We start from the raw sequence: 18,945 nt of genomic DNA on the forward strand, positions 1-18,945 counted from the left end.
AAGCATTTAAGTCTTTCAGAAAATTAACAGGAATTAAGGAGAAACACCTGTTGAGTGACAATACGTGATTGCAATCAGCAAAATCCAGACTATGAGAAATGCTCTGTGGAATGTACAGATTTCTTTAAAAATTTTTGAAAAGAGACAGAAATGAAAGGGGACTATAGAGGATGTAAGGGGCATATCTGCCATTTGGAATGTAGGGACCTTATTTGGATTTGATTAGAACTAAACAAAACACACAAATTTAAAAAATGGAAACAGAGATCTTAACAGTGAGCAGATATTCAATTGTGTTGAGAAATTCTCTTTCATTGTGTGTGTGCGTGCGTGTGTGTCTGTAATAATGACATTGCGAATATGTTTTTTTAAAAAGTGTATCATTGACATACATGCACACAGATGAAATGTTATAATATTTTTTAAAGTTTTAAATTTTAGTTAACATACAGTGCAATATTGATTTCAGGAGTAGAATTCAGTGACTCATCACTTACATACAGCACCCCAGTGCTCAACCCAACAAGTGCACTTCTTAATTCCCATCACCCATCTAGCCCATCGCCCACCCACCTCCCTCTATCCACCCTCAGTTTGTTTTTTATTTTTAAGAATCTCTTATGGTGGGTCGCCTGGGTGGCTCAGCAGTTGAGTGTCTGCCTTTGGCCCAGGGAGTGATCCTCAAGTCTCAGGATCGAGTCCCACATTGGGCTCTCTGCATGGAGCTTGCTTCTCCCTCTTCCTATGTCTCTGCCTCTCTCTCTGTGTGTCTCTCATGAATAGTTAAATAAAGTCTTAAAAAAAAAAGAATCTCTTATGGTTTATTTCCTTCTCTGTATTTTCTTTTCCTCCTTGTCATATGCTTATCTGTTTTTTTTTCTTAAATTCCACATCTGAGTGAGATCATAGGGTATTTGTCCTTCTCTTACTGACTTCTTTCACTTAGAAATATTATAATATTTAATTATTGCTTCAAAATTACCAGGCAGGATGGGGAAAGACTGAGTGGAGTTGAAGAGAGTTGAAGCTGAGAGTGATTTTTTTTCCTACTTTTGTTTATGTTTAAAACACCCAAGTATTAAACTATTTTCAACGAGGAAAAACCAAAACAAGTTAGAGATTGTTGATATTCTTGCAGACCCTGTTGCTTTCAAGTATAATACCTAGGAGAATCTACAAATTCTGTGAGTTGAAAGAGAAGTTACAGTGGATCAAAGATGGAGAGGATTGAGTAGATCAAGAAAACCATAAAAATCAATAAATTAATGTAAGTTGTGATTTACTTACATTTTTCTGGCTGATAAATCAGGTTACAGTGCATCATATGAAGAGTTATCAGAGCCATAAGTGTAGACATAAAAGGAATGAGTAAAACTAGGACCCAGGCCCCTGAGTGCTGAATGTAAGATATTCCCAGAAAGACAACAGTTGCTTTCAGGTTCATGATCCAACAAAACCTGTGATACACAGACAGTTACTTCAGATACCATTCAGTTACTTCAGAGAACGATTGCTAATTTTAATGCTTTGATCTAAATGTAAGCTATGAAGTGTTGGTCTGTTAGCTGAACTAGAATGTGCAAATATTGTTTATTAGATTTCTTACTAAGTGTATACATATCAGCTATGGAGTCTTATCATATTCTTATACATATCTTATTCTGTTATCTTGGTTTCATTCCTTTTTAGAACAGAGGTAGAAAGAACGTGTTTTCTTATCTAAAGTAGAAGTTGACAAACTTTTTGGAAAGGGCCTCAGTGAATATTTTAGCTTTTGCGCAGGTCATACCATCTCTATAGCAACCACTCAACTACGTGTTGTGGCACTAGAGAAGCAGTAGATAATACTTATTAAAACATGCTTAATGAGGGCACCTGGGTGGCTCAGTTGGTTAAGTGTCTGCCTTCTGCTCAGGTCACCATCTTAGGGTCCTGGGATAAAGTCCCATATCCAGCTGCTTGTTCAGCAAGGAGTTTGCTTCTCCCTCTTTCTTTACCACCTGCCACCCTCTGGTTCACGCTCTCTCTCAAATAAATAACACCTTTAAAAACATGTGCCTAATGAATCTGGAAAAGATTGCATGAGTAAAGAGTTGATCCTTCCTATTTATTCTACTTTTTCAAAGTAAGGGTAAACTCAGGAATACCTTGGTTATACTAGATCATTCATTAAACCAGAAAAATGAGTGTCATTTGAATAACACTTTCAGTACCTCTTCCTAACAAATAATATTATAAGGAAGTACCTATAGCAGTAGCCTGGTTTGTAATTTTGGGGAAATAATCTGTATCACTCAACTTTTCATCGGGTCTAAATCCCCACTATTGGAATCCCATTGCAGAGGAGTTGTCTTAAAATTAATTAAAAAATTGATGTAAAATTAAATAAATTAAATAGCTGCTCAATATAGAGTTTTATGAATTCTGATAAATGTTTCATTTGGGCAAACAATAAGAGATCTAAGTTTTAGAACACTTAACATTACCATTAAGGTTTAAAGGCCCTACCTAGTTAGATAAGGCCCACCCAGGATTCCAGGGTAATCTCTTCTTTGACGAATTTAAAATCAAATGATTAGAGACTTTAAAAAAAAAAGATTTTATTTATTTTAGAGACAGAGAAGGGGAGAGAGTGTGTGTGCAAAGGGGGGAAGAAGCAGAGGGAGAGGGAGAGAGAGCCTCAAGCATACTCCCTGCTGAACAAGGAGCCCAATGAGGGTTCGATCTCATGATCCTGACATCATGACCTGAGCTGAAACCAATTCAGATGCTTAACTGATTGAACCACCCAGGTGCCCCTAGCACCTTTAATTACACTGCAAAATACCTGCACTTTTGCCATATAGCAACATAATCAGGGGTTAATATCTGTCATCTCTGCCATATTCTATTGGATGGAATCAGGTAACAGGTTGTCCCCAGATTCTGCGGGATGGGTCTGTCAAGGATAGGGCTCATCCTATGGCATTTCCTCTACATGTTCTAATTGATCCTTCCTTCCTTCCTTCCTTCCTTCCTTCCTTCCTTCCTTCCTTCCTTCCTTCTTTCCTTCCCTCCCTCCCTCTCTCCCTCCCTATTCCTTTCCTTCCTTCCTTCATCCCTCCCTCTCTCCTACTCCCCTTCCTTTCCCTTCTCTTCCCTGTACCTTTCTTTCTTTCTTTTTCTAAGTGAAAGAAGAAACAGAGTCAACAGGTAAGAATGGCTACAGGGATACTGAAGGTTTGAGGAGAAAAGAAAAGGTTAGAAGTCATCTAAAAGAGGAGGAAGGGAATGATTGAATACTGGTTGCTTGCTAGGTAATACTAAGGGGCTGCTTGAAGTTGATGATAGTGACTGGTTGGCTTAGTTGGTAGAGCCTCTGATTCTTGATCTCAGGGTGGTGAGCTCAAGCGCCGTGTTGGGTATGGAGCATACAAAAAAAAAAAGTACTCTTTTTATCTGGCTTCTTTCATTTAGCATAATTATTTTGAGACTGACCCATGCTGGTTTTTTTTTCTTTTATCAGTTCATTCCTTTATATTGCTAAATAGTATTCCATTACATAAATATACCACAATTTATCTATTTATCTGTTGATGGACAGTTTTTCCAACTTATGGCTACTACAAATAATTTTCTGAACATTCACATCCAAGTCTTTTTATAGATATAGACTCAATTTTGGGTATGGAGGAAGCCTAGGAGTGGAATGGCTGGATGATACAGTAGATGAATATTTAACATTTTAAGAAATTTCCAAATGGTTTTCAAGTAATTATAACATTTTGCATTACCCACAAACTGTGTATGATAGTTCTGAAACCTCCACATCTTGGCCAACACATAGTATGATCAGTCTTTAATTTTACCCATTTTAATAGATGTGTGTTCATATCCCATTATGGTCTTATTTTACATTTTCCTAATGACTAGCGATATTGAGCAACTCTTCATGTGCTTTTATCCTTCTTTGTGAAATTGCTGTTCAAAATATTTGCCCATTTAAAACAAAACTAGGTTGTCTATTTTCTTATTGAATCTTAAGTGTTCTTTATATACTCTGGATGCAAGTCTTTTCATCAAATATATAATAAATATTTTCTCTCAGGCTGAGACTTGCCTTTTCATTTCTTAAGAGTGTCTCTTGAAGAACATAAATTCTTAATTTTGTTGAAGCCCAATTATTATTATTTTTCCCTCTTAAGGATCATGCATTTAGTGTTGTATCTAGGAGATCTTTCCCTTACCCTAGATCACAAAAATTTTCCATCCCTGTTTCAGAGAAGGAATTTTGACATTGGAGACCTGAACTGATTCAAGTAAATTCTCATGGCTGTGTTGTTGCAAAGCCATGAGTAGGAGCCATCTGTGCTGGCTAACTTTAGGTGTCTTTTTATACTTTTTCCCAGGTCTTTCTAGTTATCAAGTTGATGACACCACCATTTCCTCATTAGTATAAGCTTTAACATTTGAAATTACTTTTCACTCATGCCTCTCATCACATTTTATATATTATTAATTATAAATATTGTTTTTTCCTCTCTAGAATGGTACTCAAAAGACGTGAATTTGGGATGTCTGGAGGCTCAGTTGGTTAAGTCTCTGCCTTTGGCTCAGGTCATGATCCCAGGGTCCTGGGATTGAGCCCCATAACCAGCTCCCTACTCAGCAGGCAGCCTGCTTCTCCCTCTTCTTCTGCTTCTCCTCCCTGCTTATGCTCTCTCTCTCTCCCTCTCTTTCAAATAAATAAATAAATTAATTAATTAAAAAAAAGACATGAATTTGAGTGATTACTGTGAGAATCACATAACTGTGTCTTAGGCACTCTGGAAGTCTGGGTCTTTGTTTTTAAAATAGGGATCATACCCTCTAGACAGGGTTTTTGTAAAACCTGAATGAAGAACATTGACTGTAGCTGCACTGCGCTAAGCTAACATCGTCATGTTCTTCACTTTTCATCCATCTTGATTTCAGAAACAAAACAAGCTGTGAAGTTGGAGCATGGTGAGCAAGGAATAGAGTGTTTGAAGAGACGATCAGTGAGTACAGGTGATCCAGATTATGCAGGGACTTGAAGTCCATAGTAAGGAGTTTGGTTTTTATTCTTAGTACATTAGGGAGTCATTTGAAGGTGACTGATTAGGGGGCTGAAATGATCTGCTTTCAAATGGGAAAAAGGATTACTGTGTCAGCTCTATGCATGTAGATAGGGCCTGGTAAGGAGACCAATCACAGGTACTGTAGTTGGAAGAGAGCTAGGAGTGAACTTCTGTGGGGGTAGCAAAGTCAAGGAAGAGAGGGAGGTAAGTGTGTGATGTATATTTGGAAAGGAGACATGCGCCCAGCTAGCCTTGTCCTTTCACTCTCCTCTAAACAGGCTTGCTCATTTTCATCCCTATAACTTTTTTTTTAAGATTTTGTTTATTTAATTGAGAGAGAAAGAAGAGTGTGTGCATGAGCACACACGTGCGGGGTGGTGGAGGGGGGCATGAGGAAGAGGGAGAAGCAGGCTCCCCGCTGAGCCCCACGTGGGACCCTGGGATCATAACCTGAGTGGAAGACAGATGCGTAACCAACTGAGCCACTAGACATCCCAATCCCTACTTAACTAAAGTCCCATGTCAAATTTCTTTTCCTTCATTCAATATTGTCTTAAATAGAAGTTCTCTGAACTTCTAAAACAATCTGTTCTGGAATGATTTCACTTTTGTCAGTTCTGTCTTCTCACTTATAGATTGTCAAGCTCTCTGACAGCAATAGCTTATTCTTTGTCTCCACAGGACATAACATGGTTCTGGGTCCACAGTAAAGGGATAGGAAATAAATGATTGATGAATAACATGGCATCTCATTAAAAAAATCAAGTGATCAAACAACAACATTTAAAGACAAACTTTCAATAATTGAACTAGGAAAGTGATAAAACATCAAACATGGCCATGCAGAGGAACCTGGTTTACTATAATTCACGACTAGAAACTTGTCACACTGCAGGTGAGACACAAAGTTAGAGTTTTATAGGACAACTGGATAGAGTCCCTAGGCTCTGTCTCTGGTCATCCATGCTGCTTAAGCTGCACACTTGAGTTGTGGCTGTAGCAACTGGGAGAAGCTGGGGCTGCAAGCAGTGTATATTTCTTTCAATCTTTAGGAAACCATTTTTTTAAATGTTCAATATTGCTTAGAAAATCCAAGAGGACATTGTGTGGCTCTTCAGAACATGGTGATATAAGCTAAAATGCTCTAAAGAGGGTCAAGGAGAATTATAACTATTCTAAGACTTAAATCTCGTGAAAAGTGGTTAGAAACAAAAGAATTATAGTATTGAATATCTATGTATAGGAAGAGATTTCACACCAAGTACTAAATGTATTTTAACAAATGCCATCCAACCTATTTGATTGTGTAATTTTCTGGAAGAATTGCCTAGTACAAGCATGTTTTATATATGTCTTTATTGATCCATGGACAGGATAAGCCATAGATAATTAAGGGTGAAATTGTATATGTATCAACTGTAAAAAAATAAAAGAAATAAAAATCCACAGTGTTCAAACTCACCATTAAGACTCCTTTCATCTCATAGCTCACTAGCAAATTGAGTATATAAAGCACCTCTCACACAGAAAGTCAGAGAGCAAAGCACTAAAGCAAAATAAATACCAGTGATTAAGGAAAATTGAAAGCAGCAGTAAAAATATGTTTCCTTAGCCTACTTTTAAATACAGACTGGGAACTGCAAATAACTGGGAGTAGGTATAAGTCTAATTTTTTTTTTTTGTCTGCGTGATCCTATGGTATTGAATACAAATAAGGTGGGAAAAAACTTGTCGCTGCAAATCTCAACAGTCCCTTTGAAATTATTTCTTTTAAACATTTCCCTAACTTATTTAGTAATCATGAATAAAGTTGCTCAAATTCTTTGTCATTTCTTTGACCCGTTTTGACATACTTCAGAGTTATTATTAGTGATTTTAGGGAAAATGGTTTGCATTGCTTTTTTGTTTTTGTTTTTGTTTTAGTCTAAGAGGGAAGGCAAGTTCTTGGGTCTTCCTGGTAGCAGTGGACAATTTACAGAGTTCAGGGAGAATATTTTATTTTGCATTGAACAATATTGAGATACTTCACTAGGGGATTGTGGCTCTTAGGTGGGATAAAATGGAACTGTTTAGGAAAGTCAAGGAAACACTTGGTTGCTAATTTCTTGGTGGAAGGTAGTTGTCAATGGTTGCTCCTTTTACCGTAACCATTGACCCATTGAAGGACTTCAAGGAATACTCTGGAAGCCATCAATTTAAGAACGAAGCAGCAAATGGAAATTTTACAATTCTAGGTACTTTTATCTGTAATTTTTTTCAACATTGCAGTTAAAGAAAAGACATTTAAAAGGAAGATTTTTGATTTTTGGTGAGTAGGCAGCACAGTTTAAGTAAAAGGAATATTTTTATTTTTATTTTTTTTTAATTTTTTTTAATTTTTATTTATTTATGATAGTCACAGAGAGAGAAAGAGAGAGAGGCAGAGACATAGGCAGAGGGAGAAGCAGGCTCCATGCACTGGGAGCCCAACGTGGGATTCGATCCCGGGTCTCCAGGATCGTGCCCTCGGCCAAAGGCAGGCGCCAAACCGCTGCGCCACCCAGGGATCCCAAAAGGAATATTTTTAATTAAGAAATTTAGGAGAATGTCTCACTCTTTATCTCTTACTCTCCTTGCCTCTCCTTCTTTTAACTTACTCTATTCTTTTTCTCTCTTGAATCCCCCTCCTTTTTTCCTTCAACAACCATAACAGTTGTTCCTATATATCACTTTCTTATTTCCTTAATTTAAGATTTTTAGAACACTGCATGTTTGTTGATGAAAATAAGCCCCTAGTCATGTACCTACCAAGTTGAATACCAACCAAGCAGGGCTTAAGAAAAAGAAAGAGCAGTAAGCCACATAAAAAATGTGTCTTTCTTTCTTTCTTTCTTTCTTTCTTTCTTTCTTTCTTTCTTTCTTTCTTTCTTGTTTCTCTTTCCTTAATATTCTTTGGTTTCCCCAGTTATATGTTGGAGAGGAATTCTGAGTGTATTTCCTGAAAGCTTACAATTTTGGCAAAGGTTAAGGAAGGAGGTGACTGTTGTTATTAGAGTGGGTGGGTAGCATTTGTTCAACTTGGCTAGAGCCCATGCAAATAGAATTTTGGAAGGTTTAGTGATTTTTTTTAAAGCTATTTACAGGCTATCCCTCAGTATGCACCTCAGATGATATTCTGAGTATTAATACAATTATTCTATGAACTGCTTTGAATTTGTTGGCTGAAATATACCTTATAAATTATGATTTTACTAGTGCAGAATTAAGTAGATTTCTATTTCTTTTCTCTTCTCAAGGATTAGGTAGGATCTCTGAACCAGATATATTTCTAAGTGTGGTGAAAAATTGCTGGGAATTGTCAAAACTTTCCAAAGCCACGCAGCATCCAATATGTGCACTCAAAAAATGTCCCGTTCCATTTCTTCTCAAAATTATCTCTAGACCACATTAGTATCCCGTTTCCTTATACCTCTGGAATTGTTTTCAAAATTCTGAAGCACTTGATAAAAATCGTTTGCACTAACAGCTATGCTTCCAGAAAATTCTGATTTTGGATGTTGCAGGTGGGCCTGGGAAACATTTTTAAATAAAGCACTTAAGTGATTCTCAAAATTAGATGACTACTTGAGAGCAGTAGTTCTTAAACCTGACTACTTAGGCAACTTAAGAAAGCAAAAAATCCTGGTCTTTGGAACTCATCACAGACCAATATATTTTGGGCTTTTGATATTGAGGCCCAGGAATCAGTATTTTTGAGTCTTCAGGGGGTATGTCCATCTAGGATTGAGAATTGCTGCTTTCAAATAACAAGTGAATAGTAAAACAGCTTCTGAAAAGAAATTCTCTGGGATAATAAATTCTTACCTCTAATGTCTCCCTAATATAAAAGTTATTAAATTCAAGTATTAACATCAGAATATTTTAGTGTGAGACAAATGTTATGTAGAATCAATCTGTGTACCAGATATTTAAAATTTCTGGAATAGAATAAGTCAGTCTCTAGATTTTTTTCAAACTCTACCAATATTCTATTTGGACTTTTAAATCATGTATAATTCACTCTGGTAACTGGTTAGGAACAGACTATGATATGCAGATCAGATGCAAATTACCAGGTGAAGTAAGTAGAGAAATGTGGAAGCAAGATTTGAAGTTAATTGCAGTAGAATTTAAAATTATGGTTATAGACAGACTTAATTATCCACCTTTCTTTTTGCTTCCAGAAAAGATTCTGCACAGGTGTATTTACCTAGATGATCTCCAATGTGGTGACTCTTAATTGCACACCTCAGATTTTGGAAAATGCTGGAAGATTCAGGTTCTAATCTAGATAACAGCACAAGGATGTTGGAAGATTATTATGCCTCTTGATTTCAGGGAGTTTAGCTTTATTCTTTCAATAAGGTACATACTTGAGGAAGATCCAGTACCAGATGGTAATGTTGGCTGGGAGTGGTTTTCTCACCTACACTTGGCAGCTCTATTCGGAAGTGGTGCTTTCAATGCTCGAGACTTCCAGTCTATACTATTTAACATAATCACTGGGAAGCTTTAGGTGGTATAGATGCAATGACACATCTCATTAAAGGTCCTGTGACTAGGAACATCTGACATCTGTGCTGAAAATAGAACTGGATGCAACTTTCAAGCGGTTACAGATTCAAGTGGTATGCTGTTTTTTAAAGACACTACTGAAATGCATTATATTAACCAAGCTTGTGATTTCTAGAAGCATTTTTTACTTGGAGAATAGATTTTAAATTAAGGCACTGCCCATTTAAAGATGGCCTCCTCCTAAATGGGTTCCCTCTTACACAGAATTTATTTTTATTTTTTTTTTTATAAATTAATTTTTATTGGTGTTCAATTTACCAACATACAGAATAACACCCAGTGCTCATCCCGTCAAGTGTCCCCCTCCGTTACACAGAATTTAGACAATGATTTTAGCTGATTTGTCATTTAATAATAATAGCTATCAGAATTTGAGTATCTATGATGTGCTAGGATACTTTATTTATAAGCTATACAAATGCCCTCCAGAGTATTCTCGTTTTGTGGATGAGATACTGGTGCTCTGAGAAGTAAAGGGACTTGCCGAAAAGCATAAAACTCCTGTGACAGAGCTGGGATCCTGTCCCTTCTGTCTTCTGTAAGTGTCTCTGTCCATCTTGCTACCCACCCCTGCAGTATGTATACCAATAGAGTTAGCATTCTTTTCTATAAATTACAAAAAGCAGTTGCCCAGAGAAATTTCCCTGTAGGTTGGTATTATGATTTTAAAAACCCTCCAAAACAAACTACCAAAAAACCTGTAACAAGCAGATTCAGCCTTCAAGAAGCTTACCATCCAGAGAATCCTTTACCACATTAAAAAGTAACACCTTGATTCCCCATGCACATTTCTAGGTGCTTTAACTTTAGGTTTTAAAAACTCTGCATGATTATTTTTATTATCTATTTAATTTTAGGGAGAGAGAGAAAAAGAGAGAAAGCACTTGAGCATGGTGGGAAGGGGGAGGTGGCGGGGAAAGAGAGGACCTCTAACAGACTCCCCACTGAGCATGGAGCTGATGCAATGTGGGCTAGATGTCTTGACCCTGAGATCATGACCTGAGTCAAAAACTTAAGAGTCAGATGCTCAACCAGCAGAGTCACCCAGGCACCCCTGCATGATACCTTTTATTAGAGATTTTAGTGAAATTAGGAAAGAATAAGAAACCACATTGAAATGCGTTCATTCTAAATTTGGCCTGGCTCCTCACTGCTGCAGAAATTCATTTTCACCCTACTCCCCATCCCCCTTTAAAGGCCTAAAGTACAAACTCATTGGGAGTCCCCCCTTTCCCAAAGGAAATATTTCATTCATATAATGTCTCCTTTGTAATCAACACTGAGAAATGTCACTTTGATTAAACACAACTCTGAATGATTAAGACCACAGTACAATAAATTCTCCAGAGCTATCTTTCAGAACAACTGATTGCTCTCCAGTCTTAATCCTCTAGAGTCTTATTTAATCAAAATGATGTTGCTAATTAAGGATTAAAACCTCCGAATAGAATAAAAAAGAAGGATTTTTCTTTCTCCTTTGGGCCGGTCAAGGAGGCATAATTTGCTATAAGGAAGTAGAGAGTCCCTTCCACCTTTGGTAAAACTGCATTATTTTCTGACGTTTGGACTGAATCCAAAATAGGCCTGAGTGCTTTGTAATATTAATATAATTGGGGGGGGTGGAGAGAAAGAGAAAGAGAAAGAGAAAAAGAGAAAGAAAAAAAGAGAAAGAAAGAAGAAAGAAAGAAAGAGAAAGAAAGAAAGAAAGGGAGAGAGAAAGAAAGAAGGAAAGAAAGAAACTGCCTTGGATAGTTATATATACCTAGATTATTTATTCTAAATTCTTTCATTTAATGCTGCTTTAAATATGAATTTTCTTTAAATGTTTTGTCTGATTCTGTCTGTGCATTGATTTTTTTTTTCCATTGCTAACACTGGGAGAAAGACAGAATAGTTAGAAAAATGTTGACAACTCACTTCACAGAAAAGAGGGAACAAAAGAATGTATCTCAGATCTACTTGACATCCACTGACAAATAATAATAACAACAAAATTCCGTACTAAACACTGAAGTACTCTATGTAAAGATCAAAATTATTTTTTTGAATTTGTATTTGATAATAAAAAATCGATTACTTAAAACCACAGAAAACTGTCTAAGAACTTGGAGAGAAAAAGATTCACAGAACAGCAGTTTGATTTTTGTGGAATACAAACTCTTTTAGATGTTAAGGGCAAAGTGGATACAAAACAGAGTTGCTGGTTGATGTTTCCACAAATTATAAAATACTTTTCTCTATCCTCTTTATCTTCTCTGCACTATCCTGTGAATTTATAATCTCTGCCAAATATTAGTCTCTTCCAGTGTAGGCAGAACTAGTAATAGCTACCACTTATTTTCACCTACTATGTGCCAATTTCTCTGGCTGCAAGACACATCTTATTGCCTCTAATAAAACCCAAGAAGAGGTATTATAACCTTTTACAAATGATTAAGCTGAAACTTTTTGAGAATAAATGACTTGACCAAGGTCAGATAGCTTGTGTTAAGTAGAGTAAAGGCTTATTTGGCTCCAAAGCCACCTTCTATTTAGTATGACAAGCCACCTCACATTTGTTTATAATTTATCTATGTGTTTTAGGAAGGCGCTGGTAAGCTGTGTTGGTCTGTACCTGACTCATAGACTCTCACAGTTACTGGCTGAATCATTGTCATAGGCACTGTCACGTCATCACTTTACCAAGGCCAGTCAATGACAAACAGTGAATTACTACCATCAAAATGGGAGCAGAGAGCAAACAATGAGAAATCTCAGAAGAGGAGAAATGTCATAAGGCTCATTTCTTTCCTGGCCAGTGATGCTTACCAGTTAAAAAAAGACACCTGTTTCTGGGATCCATACTCCTGAAGGCTGTAAGCACTCAGTGGGCAGACGATGGCTCTCATTCCTCCTGTGCCAAGGCAGATGGCTAATAGCGCTATGTAAAACAGCCTGCTCTGCTCTTTTTTTGGTATATTGTTAATCATATGGTAAGTGCCTATATAGAAATCTTCCAAGGGAAAAGCAACCACAGATAACAAAGCAGAGCCTGTAGGTAGAGAAAAAAGGAGAATAAATATGGCATAGACCAACTGAATCACCAAATGGCATTATAAATAAGGTTTTTCTCTGAAAGTAGCATCCTTATGTGATTTTTTTCATTGAGATATTTGTTAGTCACTGCAGTTCTGGAGATAGCATGATTTCCTAAATGTGAAAAATTTCAATAGGTGTTTTAATTCATCCAGAGGCCTAATAATTCCCCCCCTTAACTTGACTATCTCCTCTCTCAGAATGTATAAGCAAACCATGTCCATTCTAACAAAATTTGGAAATATATAAGAAATGAGAGATGCCTGTAATCTCACCCCCAGAGAAAACCACTGTTAGTAAGGGTTATTTGTTCTCAATCACTAGAGAGATAGAAAATTTGAAGATCTCAGACTTATAAGGAGCCTGTTAAAGAAAATGTTTTACAGAGAACATTATCATAGTGGTAAGAAGAATATAGATCTCTTTTCTTTTTCTACTTCTCTTTCTCCTTTTCCTGCCCTTTGATTTCTCTCACTTCTTATGCCACTGAGCAGAGCCATCTTGGCACACACAAAGGTGAGAAGGTGAGGTGGGTGATTCAGTACAGGGCGGGAGAAGAGGAGGACAGGAAAGGACAAGGAGTGGGTGGTGAGCCTCTTCTCAACTCCATCTCTCAGGGATGGAGTTTAATAGAAATTATAATTTCTTGTTATACAACACTTCCTTGTTTAATAGAAATTATAATTCAATTCCATACTTCTGCTAAGATCTTTAAATTCTGTAAAACATTTGCATGTATTATGTTGTTTCATCTTGGAAAACCTTTGTGATGTCAGAAGATAGATTTTCTTATTCCAATTAAAAAAAAAAAACACAACTCAGGTTTGGTGAGATTAAGTGGCTTTCCCAATGTTACAGAGTAACCCAGATATAATCTGCCACTTTTTGTAATTCTCGTCAACTGGTCAAATCATCTTTTTTTTTTTTTTTTGTCAATTTGATTAGTGAAAAATGGCTTCTCCCTATTACTTTTGTCCTCCATTTTATTGATTTAGCATTCATATTTTTGGTATGATTTTTTTATTTTTAATTTTTAAAAAAGATTTTATTTATTTATTTGCGAGATAGAGATAGTGAGAGAGCATGAGCAAGGAGGAGATGGAGAAGCAGGCTCCCTGCTGAGCAGGGAGTCCTATTCCGGACTCAAATCCAGGACCCTGGGATCATGATTTAAGCCAAAGGCAGACACTCAACCAATTGAGCCACCTAGGTGCTGGTATGATTTTTTTTAAAAGATTTATTTTTATTTGTTTATGATATATATATAGAGAGAGAGAGAGAGGCAGAGACACAGGAGGAAGGAGAAGCAGGCTCCATGCAGGGAGCCCCACGCGGGACTCGATCCTGGGACTCCAGGATCGCGCCCTGGGCCAAAGGCAGGTGCCAAACCACTGAGCCACCCAGGGATCCCCTGATTTTATTTTATTTTATTTATTTATTTTTTATATTTTATTATTATTATTATTTATTTATTTTTAAATGGTGGCTGTATGTGCTTAGTTTTCTCATTTGGACTATAAGTTTCTTAAAGGGAGAAATTAGGTCTAATGTTTTCTCTCCCTTATAGTGGACTTTACAATCTGAAGAATATGTATACTCAGGATGTGGAAACAAAATGATTTATCATGAGAGTAGGCCCTGTAAGTTCGTGAGTTTGAAATGTTTCTTATTAAGTTTGGCCAAATATGATCCCAACTGCTTTCTCTCTGCCCCTCAATCCTCCTTGTCTCTGGAAGTGTGATGTGAAGCCTGCTTAGGCTAAGGGTTAGCCAAAGGAGATGGGCAGAGGAGTTACTTCTCACAGCAGCCATATATTTAAAGACAAAGCATTTTAGTGTTACCTTTGTGTAAATTAAGAAGGCACTCTACTTCCATCTCTTGAGAAAATGTCATAATATACTGATTGCATTAGATCAAAACTTTATTTTTATCTGTTATAAAACTGAAGTAATAAAAATACAAGTCTATGACATGTATGATAGAGTCTCTTCGATGTGTGCTATTGTGCACTACAAAATCAGCACATATCCTTAGTAGCTCTGTATAAAACACCAGGAGTGTCATATCTTCTGCTAGGTGGTGGGGGACAGCTGACTTTCCACTCCAGGAGCTAACAAGTCCATCGTAGAAGACAGACATGCAGATGGAAATTATAATGTGGTAAGTGAAATTGTAGAGGTATGATTAGAATGTGGTTGAACACCTTGGGTCTTAAAGGGAGGACAGGATTTTTCTTGTCTTGGCTATGGGGTCGACAGATAAAGGAAGGTTGATAAATTCAGGCATAGAAAAAAGTATAAGTAACAGCAGAGAAGTAGGGGATTAGAGGCAAGTAAGAACTTCAGCATGGTTGAGGTCATGTATGAGACAAAAGTCTGGTAAGGTAAATTTGGGACAGATTGTAAAGATTCTTATGAACTAAATTAGGTACTGTTTTTTAGGCAAGAGAGCCAATATATAGATGTATTCTTTGAGCAAGTCAATGTTGTGAGTAGGAAGGTATATGGATTGGAGTCACACTGATTATCTGATAGCCCAGTAAGCAGGCCATTGTAATGGCCTTGAAAAAGAAAGCTGGATTTTGAGCTAAGGGGTTAGCATTTGAAACAAAAGACACATTTTTTTTTATAGAAACTCTGATACTCAGTGATTGGTTAGAATTTGATGGCAGCCATGAGTAAGGAGCACAAGGAAATAGCTTTTAGTAAGAAAATGAATGGCTATGGATCTGACTTAGGTCTTTTGTTTGTCAAACTCCAAAATTTGGACTCAATTCTAGTCTGATGCTTACACAGGAATTTAGGCTGATAGGAATTGCCATGTTAAATAAGAAGTTGCCAAGTACCGTGGATATGGCCTGTTCCCAATTTGAGAAAAGTAAATCATTCAGACACTAACTTAAATGACTCCTCATCAGAAAACATTCCCTGATACAGAACAGCAACCATGTCACTGTCTAGTCTGTTCTGTCCCGTACCCACCTATATTTTTCATCATAATACTCCTGAACACCTTACATAATATCTTTTGCTTATTTGTTTTCTCTTTTCCACACTGGAAAGTCAACTTTGGTAAAAAGAGATTGCTTTCTTTTCTGTTGCATTCTCAGATCCTGGGACAATGCCTGGCACTGAGTGGCCACTGAAGAATATTTGCTGAATGTTGAATGAATATTTGCCATGCAGTGACTTCATTTTTACTTAACAAAACTGATGAGTTATGTTTGGATCACAATCTAATTGATGAATGGTGAATGGCAATTTATTGGGGGGTTTGTTGAATACTCGATATTCATCCCTCACTCATTTATCTCTTCCCTTGTCTCCCCACACTTGCATTTCTGCTACATTTCTCAGTATCGGTGAACCACATACTCACTTCCTAAGTTCCTCAGCTCAGAAACTTGGAGTTAATTTTTGTTCCTCATAATATTTGTGCTCTTGTTTAGTTGCCATGTTTTTAGTTTTTCATATGCTTTCTCCTGGATTGACACTTCTCCTAGTCCATGCTCCTGAGGTATTCTGATCTCCCTCTATTTAACCTCTCACTTTGGTTGCCTATCTTGTTTATTGAAGAAAAAACATTTCCCAGATATTTTCATCATATCTTCAGTAACTCCTTGTTATCCAGAAGAACAACTGAACTTTTTAGTCCAAAATTCTAGACTGTTCATCAACTCACTCTCTATACCTTATCAAACAATCTTGACATTTCTCCAACATTTCTCACAATCACTTCACTCCCAAAGTTTTGTAGGTATATTTATTTTTCTCTATGCAAAGAAGCCTACTGTAGTGTTTGAATTTATTAATGTATTTAGCATGTAACCATAGTTCATAATATAGAAATCATACCTTCATATGCAACCTTAATTACTATATGACTAATTAAAAACCACCTTTTGATGAGAACATTCTTCAATTATTTTACATGAACTTCAAAAATCTTTTTAGCACACTTCATCTTAGTTGTGAAGCAAATGAACCTCATGTTTCATTTAGAATTTGTCACAAATTTGGGCTTGGAGTAGCAAGGGGGAAAAGAAGTGTGTTTGAGGAGTACAGAAGATAGATATGTAAAGAGATAATTATTATAAAATACAATCAGTACAACAATATAGGTATCAAAGCATCCACATATCCACACACACACACACGCACATACATTTACTAACATCCCCCAAATAATACAGAGAATAAAGCAAATTGAAACAACATTCTTACTTCATTTATCACATTTTACACTAAGAACAAGATAAAGATAACAGAGAGTAAAAATTCTAACAAAAATCTATTCAACTAAGTTGCAAAACGATCCAGCCAGAAGGACACTCACCCAGAAAATGTAGACATAAGCAAACATATACCAGTTTGTTTCTTCCTAGACAGACATCAGCAAGCCATCCTGCAAACACTGGGCTAAGTACTGAAGTTCCAATAAAACACAAGTTCAAAATGGCTGCTTGGTAATTGGGATAGCCAAGCTTGACAGTGCAAAAGGGGATCATATTGCAGACAACTTCAAAGAAAGTGAACCTCTCACACATCTCCACCAGAAGCAAGCAGATTCCAACCCAAATTTTTTTCACAGTATATCCCGAAGAGAAATAACCAGGTTGCCTTATAGTTTTCTCCTTCTCAGTGCTGTGATGTAAGGATACTTTCTCATCCGTTATTTTCAAATCTGTAACAGACATGACTCCCCTTCTCGAATACAACTTATGTCAGTGTTTTGAACTGGGTGATTTTCTTACTCCCACCCTCCAAATGAAAAAATAAATAAGATCTCTGCTTTGAATTTCACAGCTCCATGCTAAAGTTTCGCAAGGTTCTTTTTGCACATTAATGTTGGGGAGCACAGGAGAGGAGACACAAGGATTTAAACGTTCATGGTAGCCCAGAGTAGCCAAATCTGATTTGTTTGTCTAATTATTTGGAGGCTAATTAGGCTCTTCCTCCAAACGTATATTGTATTACATGAATCTTGTTGCATATGTGTGGAAACTCATCTGTCTCACACTGATAAAGGTTTAAATACTGAGGCAAAAGAAGCAGTTTTTCGGGAGAATTTGAGCACTAGATCAAGAAATAATTTGAGCCTAATAATTTCTGATACTTTAATTAAACAAGCCAGAACAGCACCAAGAGATAAAGCGCGGAAGGAAATCTGTTTTGAAGGGGCAGAATACCTTATCATTATTACATTTCTTGTTATTTTTGGTTGGAATTCTGATAAGAAAGCTAATTAGGTAACGAAAAGTGCTAGTACATTTAGGTAACAAGCAGAGTTTGTAAGAAAGTAATTTAAGTGCGTTAATGAAAGGAGAAAATATTAAACAAAAACCCTTTTTCCTTTAAGTTGACCCCATGCTTGTAGAACAGCCTCTCGGAGGAAATCAAAATCAAAAGGTGCTTTTTGACTCCTTATTATTAGTCAGCAGCAGGGATGCAGCAACCATCCCACACATGCTTTGGGGAATATTGGATCCGGTATCACCCCGACCCTCCTCCAGCTGGGTGAGTGGATGTTAGCATTCTATTTTGGAAAGCAGGAGGGCACCAATTAAGCTAAAAAAGCAGCAGCAAAAGAGGAACACTTGAACATTTCTGGATTTAGCTGCAAGGACATAGGAAGATGAGGAGATGGAACTATTGGCTTAAAGTCATAATTCAACAGTTACTCAAGTAAAGGAATGTTAATTTTATGTTGGAGTCAGAAGCAAAAGCCTGATAAGGGCTTTTGACTCTGATTCTTATCTTTTGACCTGAGAGATTGGGAGCAAATGCTTTGCTTCAGCTCCTACTAATAGTTTCATTCTATTTTCATCTGCTCAGCATCCACTTCCCCCTCTTTGGTAACAACGCCCTATTTTTCCTTTGTGGAGAGTGATCATGCTAATATGTTATCTAAACTTGGACATTTTCGTGAGTGAACATAAAGCTATTTATAGTTCTTCCTGAAAAGTCGATAGAAACTGGCACCACCTAGGGCAAGCCCCAAGATAGTCTTACTGTTGGGGAATAACTGCCATCTATTCCATGGGATCCTGGTGGGGTTTTCTTCTGGCCAAAGGAATCAGCGCATGGTCCCAGGCAATCCTCTTCTATTTCCTCCCTGAGAATTTTCATCATGGGTGGAATGATTCCAGTTTGGATGTGCAAGTGGAGTCATTCAGGTGGTAGCTCTCAGAAAAGGGATT

At 37.0% G+C, this 18,945-nt stretch overlaps 1 protein-coding gene across 1 annotated transcript in view; it reads right to left on the minus strand.

Moving 5' to 3' along the window:
- SLC15A5 (solute carrier family 15 member 5) overlaps window positions 1-17,442 on the minus strand; it is an 83,583-nt gene extending 66,141 nt beyond the window's left edge. The window contains exons 1-3 of the mRNA XM_055318948.1: window positions 17,082-17,442; window positions 12,480-12,702; window positions 1,288-1,457 (exon numbers count right to left, since the gene is read on the minus strand). Of these exons, the coding sequence (XP_055174923.1) occupies window positions 1,288-1,457; window positions 12,480-12,702; window positions 17,082-17,442 (754 nt within the window). The remainder of the gene's footprint in view (window positions 1-1,287; window positions 1,458-12,479; window positions 12,703-17,081) is intronic.
- Window positions 17,443-18,945: the final 1,503 nt, after the last annotated feature.

Source organism: Nyctereutes procyonoides, unplaced genomic scaffold (assembly GCF_905146905.1).
Source record: "Nyctereutes procyonoides isolate TBG_1078 unplaced genomic scaffold, NYPRO_anot_genome, whole genome shotgun sequence".
In the NCBI taxonomy this organism is placed as follows: domain Eukaryota; kingdom Metazoa; phylum Chordata; class Mammalia; order Carnivora; family Canidae; genus Nyctereutes; species Nyctereutes procyonoides.